This window comes from Lotus japonicus, chromosome 1 (genome assembly GCF_012489685.1).
Source record: "Lotus japonicus ecotype B-129 chromosome 1, LjGifu_v1.2".
Classification (NCBI taxonomy): Eukaryota; Viridiplantae; Streptophyta; class Magnoliopsida; order Fabales; family Fabaceae; genus Lotus; species Lotus japonicus.
Genome location: NC_080041.1, coordinates 108514856 through 108521234, shown reverse-complemented (window position 1 = coordinate 108521234; position 6379 = coordinate 108514856). Strand labels below are relative to the sequence as shown.

General features: G+C 41.2%; 2 protein-coding genes across 2 annotated transcripts; both read left to right on the top strand.

The window, feature by feature from the left end:
• Window positions 1-296: 296 nt before the first annotated feature.
• On the top strand, window positions 297-3308 carry LOC130718190 (uncharacterized). The gene is made up of 5 exons (XM_057568709.1): window positions 297-757; window positions 910-1144; window positions 1296-1617; window positions 1795-2627; window positions 2826-3308. The coding sequence occupies exons 1-5, from the start codon at window positions 297-299 to the stop codon at window positions 3306-3308; spliced, it is 2334 nt and encodes a 777-aa protein (XP_057424692.1).
• A 266-nt stretch (window positions 3309-3574) lies between these two features.
• LOC130729017 (uncharacterized) lies at window positions 3575-6081 on the top strand. Its single transcript, XM_057580628.1, has 5 exons — window positions 3575-4051; window positions 4645-4926; window positions 5026-5148; window positions 5422-5581; window positions 5787-6081. Exons 1-4 carry the CDS (start codon window positions 3575-3577, stop codon window positions 5563-5565), a joined length of 1026 nt encoding a protein of 341 aa, XP_057436611.1. The 3' UTR covers window positions 5566-5581; window positions 5787-6081.
• Window positions 6082-6379: the final 298 nt, after the last annotated feature.

The following is a 6379-nucleotide window of genomic DNA, read 5'->3' as shown; positions in this document are numbered from 1 at the left end:
AGGGGTAGAAACATCGACAAAAATAGAGTAGGGGCAGAATTTGCACAAACTTGAAACATCAGGGGCCAAAGTGCATAAAATTTAAAAAATATACTACACAAATTAAAATGTAAGAAGTTAACATGATGTGTCAATATCGTGGTTTTATGTTCATTTCTTCCAATAATACATACTAGAAGCTTGATTTCGAGTCTGGTGGAAAGATCAAACCAAGGAAGATCTCAGATGGCCAGGCTCTCCTCCAAGAGCTTCAGAGGAAAGATCATTAACGTGGTAATTAACATAAGGAGGTCCTTATGGTAATTAACGTGGCGAAACGAGAGTTGGATTCTCTTTTGGAACAAGAAGAGGTTTGGTGGAAACAACGGTCCAGAGCTTCTTGGCTCAAACATGGGGGCAGAAACACAAGGTTCTTTCACCAGAGGCGAAAGAGAAACTTAATTGAGTTCTTGAAAGATGATCGAGGCAGGGAAGTGGAGGAGGACCCTCACATTGCTCGAGTGCTTGGTGATTACTTTGCTGGTTTGTTCACTTCTTCAAATCCCGAGGGGGTTGAGGAGACGACGGACCTGGTTGCTGAGAGAGTCTCCCAGTCTCACTTGACAGTGTTGGGGGAGCCTTTTACTAGAGAGGAGGTGGAGGAGGCGCTGTTCCAGATGCACCCTACGAAGGCGCTTGGTTTGGATGGCTTCCCGGCTTTATTTTACCAGAAACATTGGGATATTATTGGTGATGAGATTCTGATTTCTACCTCCAGGTTCTTCAGGGGTCAATCCCCCCAGGTATGATTAATCAAACTTTGCTGGTTTTAATTCCTAAGATTAAGAAACTTGAGCATGCGAACCAGTTTCGTCCGATAAGTCTTTGCAATGTGCTTTTCAAGATTATTACTAAAACTATTGCTAACAGATTGAAAATTATTCTGCCTGATATTATAGGTCAAACTCAAAGTGCTTTTGTTCCAGGTAGGTTAATTACTGATAATGCGCTTGTCGCTTATGAGTGCTTCCATTTTATGAAGAAGCGAATTTATGGCCGTAATGGCATGATGGCTATGAAACTTGATATGTCCAAAGCATATGACAGAGTCGAGTGGCCTTTTTTGCAAGGTGTTCTTCAAAAGATGGGGTTCCCTCCATCTTGGGTTTCTTTGATTATGAGCTGTGTTACTACTGTGAGGTTCTCTATTATGCTCAATGGGAATCCCCAACCAAGTTTTGCCCCCCTTCGGGGTCTGCGTCAGGGTGACCCCCTTTCGCCTTATCTTTTTATTCTATGTGGGGAGGTGTTCTCAGGCCTCAGCTCTTATTGAGAAGAGCGTTGCATCTAGAATGTTGCATGGTATTAAAGTGGCAAATAGAGCCCCTGTGATTTCTCACCTTCTTTTTGCAGATGATAGTATTATCTTTGCTAGAGCTAATTCTCAGGAGGCAGAGTGTGTTTTGGACGTCCTGTCCACCTATGAGAAGGCTTCCGGTCAGGTTATTAACCTTGATAAGTCGATGCTCTCAGTAAGCCGCAATGTGCCTCAGAATGGTTTGGATGAGCTTAAACAGCTTTTGAATGTTAAGGCAGTGGAGAGTTTTGATAAATATCTTGGTTTACCAACTATGATAGGTAAGTCTTAGACTCGAATCTTTAATTTTGTTAAAGATCGTGTCTGGAAGAAGCTCAAAGGGTGGAAGGAGTCCACGCTTTCCAGAGCTGGTCGAGAAGTCTTGATTAAAGTTGTTGTTCAAGCGATACCATCTTATGTTATGTCATGTTTTATTTTACCTGACTCTCTTTGTGCAGATATTGAAAGTATGGTGTCCAGATTTTATTGGGGTGGCGATGTCGAACAGAGAGGCCTACATTGGGCTAGCTGGCAAAAGTTAAAGAGATCAAAATTTGATGGTGGCCTTTGTTTTCGTGATTTTAAGTCTTTTAATATTGCCCTTGTGGCTAAGAATTGGTGGAGAATTTTTTCTCATTCGGAAACCTTACTTGCTCAGGTTTTTAAGGGAGTTTATTTCCCGCATGAAGATTTATTGTCGGCCAAACTTGGATATCGCCCAAGCTATGCTTGGTCGAGTATTATGCGGTCCAGTTGGATTTTCCATGAAGGTGGCCTTTGGAGAATTGGAGATGGTAGTAGGGTTGATATCCTTAATGATAAATGGTTACCAAATGGGGCTCTTGTTATATGTAGGCAGGATTTAATGGTTGAGCTCGGGGTGTCTAAGGTCACCCATTTAATTGACCATGCGACCAACTCTTGGAAGCATGATTTAGTGGATTTTATTTTCCACCCAACAACTGTTTCCATTATTTTAAAAAATCCTTTACCTTTGCATGGTCATATTGACACTCTTATGTGGCCAGAAACAGTGGATGGCAATTACTGTTTCAAATCTGGATATGTTTTTGTTCGCAGGAAGCTTCTCGGTGCTTGCTTTTCAACATCTTCTCAGCCTTCGCTTCCCGCACCTTTGTGGAAGAAGTTCTGGCGTACCGATGCTCAGCCCCATTGCAAGGAAGTGGCGTGGTGTGTGGTCTCTGGTTTGGTGCCTGTCCGTGCTTCTCTTCGCCGAAGATGCCTTGATGTTGATCCTTTGTGCCCATTGTGGGCTAGTGATGAGGAGACGGTATTTCACTTGTTTGTTTCTTGTCCCGTAGCTTAGAGCTTCTGGTTTGGTTCTCTTCTATCTCTTCGGTTGCACAGGTTTGGAACCATGGAGGAATTTCTAGCTGACTTTTTTCCTGTAGCGGATGATGATGCTCTCGCGGTTTGGCAGGCAGGTGTGTATGCTCTTTAGGAGTCGCGTAACCGTGTTGTGTTCCAGGGTGGTGAGGTGCCTGTCCCGGTTGTTGTGGTGGTGCAGCGCTGCTGCATGCTTGCTGCTACTCCCGTTGTGGACGTAGCCGTGGGGTCCAGACCAAGCTCGACATTGCCATCTTCTTGGGTAAGGCCGATGCACGAAGTTTATAAGCTAAACTTCGATGCATCGGTGGCATCCACGGGGTTGGTAGGCTTTGGTTTGATTGTGAGGGATAGGCATGGCGAGGTTCTTGCTTCTGCAGCGCAGCATCTCCTTCATGTTTCTTCGCCACTTCTTGGGGAGGCTATGACTTTTCGGCGGTCCATGCAGCTTGCGGTTCAGATGGGGTTTATACGTGTGCTGTTTGAGATAGATTGTTTGCAGCTGTTTCAGCGTTGGAAGAAGCCGCCGGATGGCAGATCGTATTCATCTAGTATTATTAGTGACTGTTGCTGGTTATCTCGTTATTTTGATTATGTTGATTTGTTTTTTGTTCGCCCTGGGTAATTATGTTGCTGATTTCATAGCTGGTAACGCTTACAATTATTATGATATGGTTTGGTTGGAAAAGGTTCCGGTTGAGGTTATCGATTGATATAATGACTTCTATGCCTACTTTTGCTTAATATAATTGCAGTTTCCATTAAAAAAAAAGTCTGGTGGATAGAAAAAATCTTGGTTGGAAAAGAGAGATAGTCTCATCATAATGTGTTTATTTCCGGCTCGAACAAGATTGTTTTGTATGGAGAAAGATATAATGAGTTTGTTAGTGGATGATTTCGTCGGTGGAGTTGATCCCAGCAGAATCACGTGAACTTGTATTATTCATTCCTCAATCAGTATTTTGTCGACGTAGTCCAGCGAAAACGCACACTTCACTTCACACCACCGGAAGCAGCAGCAGAAAAATGGAGAAAGGAGTGAAGGCCCTTCGTCGACTTCTGCAATCCCCTGGTGTTCACCAGGGCCCTATTGCTTTCAACGCTCTCAGTGCCAAGCTCGTTGAATCCACCGGATTCCCCTTCATTTTCACCGGCGGTTTCGCCCTCTCCGCCACCAGATTGGCTCTGCCAGATGCCGGACTCATTTCCTACGGCGAAATGGTCGATCAGGGCCGCCTCGTCACCCAGGCCATCTCTGTTCCTGTCATCGGCGACGCCGATACCGGTTTCGGAAACTCGGTCAACGTCAAGAGAACTGTCAAGGGTTTCATCGATGCTGGCTTTGCCGGAATCATGCTCGAAGATCAGGTTTCTTTTCTTTCATTGCTTTGATTTTCATCGCTAACCTGAATTAGGCCCCGTTTGGCAAAACAACTTAATTAAGCGCTTATTCATAAGTTATTTTAAAATTTTTATTGAAATAAATTGAAAATAAGCTATATATAAGCCTAAACTATTTTTTATAAGTTCCGATAACATATGAAAATAAGCTCAAAACAACTTATGGTAGGTCACAAGTTGTTTGCATATATTAGAAATTAGGAGGCCTATACTCAACCACAAAAGCTAGCTCAAGAGTTAAGGTTTGCACTATCCTTATAAAGCTTATCTTGGCTCTATCTCTAGCTAATGTGGGACTTCTAACAGCATAAGCTCTCCCAAACACTTGCACAAGCGCTTATGCTATCAGATAAGCTCAAAAAGCTCTCCCAAACTGGACCTTAGTAATAATTGTGCATAATCATTTTTCCATGGATATATAGAATATAGATTGTTGGGAATCAAATGAGAATTAATTTTAATATCAAAATCAATTTTGTGGTGAAGTTAGAGAGGGTGACTTAATTTTGAGTCAATCACAGATAAATTATTAATTGTAGCTATGGATTTTGATTTGGTAGATATCGCCAAAAGCATGTGGGCACACCCAAGGGAGGAAAGTGGTGTCTAGAGAAGAGGCGTTGATGCGGATCAAAGCTGCTGTTGATGCTAGAAGAGAGAGTGGCTCTGATATTGTCATTGTGGCACGATCAGATGCTCGACAAGCTGTGTCTTTGGATGAAGCCTTCATCAGGACAAAGGCTTTTGCAGAAATTGGAGCTGATGTTCTTTTCATTGATGCACTCGCCTCAATTGAAGAGATGAAAGCTTTCTGTCAAGTTTCTCCCCATGTTCCTAAACTGGTAAATATTTTTTTTTTCCAGTTTCACAATTTACAGGCCACACCCTAACTTTGAAAAGAGGGAAAGGGAAATGGTATGTTAACTTGTACTCTTGTGCAGGCCAATATGCTTGAAGGAGGAGGTAAAACACCAATACTCAGCCCTCGTGAGCTTGACGAAATTGGCTACAAGCTTGTTATTTATCCACTTTCCTTGCTGGGGGTTTCTATAAAAGCAATGCAGGTGAGGAACATGTCTTTCCCTTTTATATTCTCTTGATACTGATTGAAGTTTTGCACTTATAAGTTCAGGTGCATGCATGTGAAGTCTTTTTGTGGTTATGAGATACTTTTCTTTGTGGTGCATGCCTGTGAAGTGTTATACCTTTTAACTCCTTTGTAACAGGGTAGACTGTTAATTTTTAGAATTCTTATAACATATTTGACCTTTTTCTGAAGTATCATTTAGATTTGATTATTTATAGATAAGTGATATCTTTTATGACTGAATTTGTAGGATGCGCTTGCTGCCATTAAGGAAGGCGGTGTTCCTCCGCCGGAAAGCATGCCATCTTTTGAAGAAATTAAGGATATCGTAGGTTTCAATGCTTATTATGAAGAAGAGAAGCGTTATGCCACAACCTCCGATCAACAGCTTTAAAAGAGAAGTAGGAGAGGTCAGTCTTTTGAAAAACTAACTTGCCTTTTACCAAGGGGCATTGTTTGGAAAGTGATAATGGCAATGGCTGGAGGCTTATTAGATTCATATGCAATCATTTCCTGCTTTTATCTTCTTAACTATGTCTCTACTCTCTTGGATATGTTCAACACTGAATATCAAGCTAAATATCTTATCAGTGAATTTCTCTGTATCATCTCTAGGTGAAAATCAAAGACTGAAGAAAGCTCCTGCTGATACATTGTAATCTGTATTTCTTTCTTGCATTCTCACAGCTATTATTGTTTGTGGTAGCCTATGTAACATAATAAGTGAGAGACCAAGTTGATTCAAAGACTGAAGAAAGCTCGTGCTGATACATTGTAAATATACTGTATTTCTTTCTTGCATTCTCACAGCTATTATTGTTTGTGGTAGCCTATGTAACATAATAAGTGAGAGACCAAGTTGATACAAAGCATTATTCTAAATTGAGTAAAGATTGTTTGACACCTTTTATTTCGTTATTCGCATTATATGCATAATGAGATTGGAGGTGAGTAATATAATCTCCACATAAGATGAGAAAAGAATAAAGTGAATGAAAGAGATATAATATAGAAGCAAAAGTTTGAAAAAAATTACAGCTCATTCTAAATTTACTTGGATTCCTAGTTCCTGCTAGGCTGCAATCTGAGAAGTGCTCATTTCCACTATATTCATTTAGATATTCATGTTCACACGTCATAGCCTTACCTTATGATATGTTATCAAAGCCTTTATTACCATGTAGTTAATATTTTGATCTTTGTAGCCC

Bases quoted from the DNA above. Each gene is read 5' to 3' on its own strand.
- LOC130718190 (XM_057568709.1), top strand. From the start codon at position 297: ATGGTAATTAACGTGGCGAAACGAGAGTTGGATTCTCTTTTGGAACAA. The intron at 1,145-1,295 runs GTTTCTTTGATT...AGGTGTTCTCAG, and splicing joins TGGGGTTCCCTCCATCTTGG to GCCTCAGCTCTTATTGAGAA. The intron at 2,628-2,825 runs GTATTTCACTTG...GTTGTGTTCCAG, and splicing joins GGGCTAGTGATGAGGAGACG to GGTGGTGAGGTGCCTGTCCC.
- LOC130729017 (XM_057580628.1), top strand. From the start codon at position 3,575: ATGATTTCGTCGGTGGAGTTGATCCCAGCAGAATCACGTGAACTTGTA. The intron at 4,052-4,644 runs GTTTCTTTTCTT...TTGATTTGGTAG, and splicing joins GAATCATGCTCGAAGATCAG to ATATCGCCAAAAGCATGTGG. The intron at 4,927-5,025 runs GTAAATATTTTT...ACTCTTGTGCAG, and splicing joins CTCCCCATGTTCCTAAACTG to GCCAATATGCTTGAAGGAGG.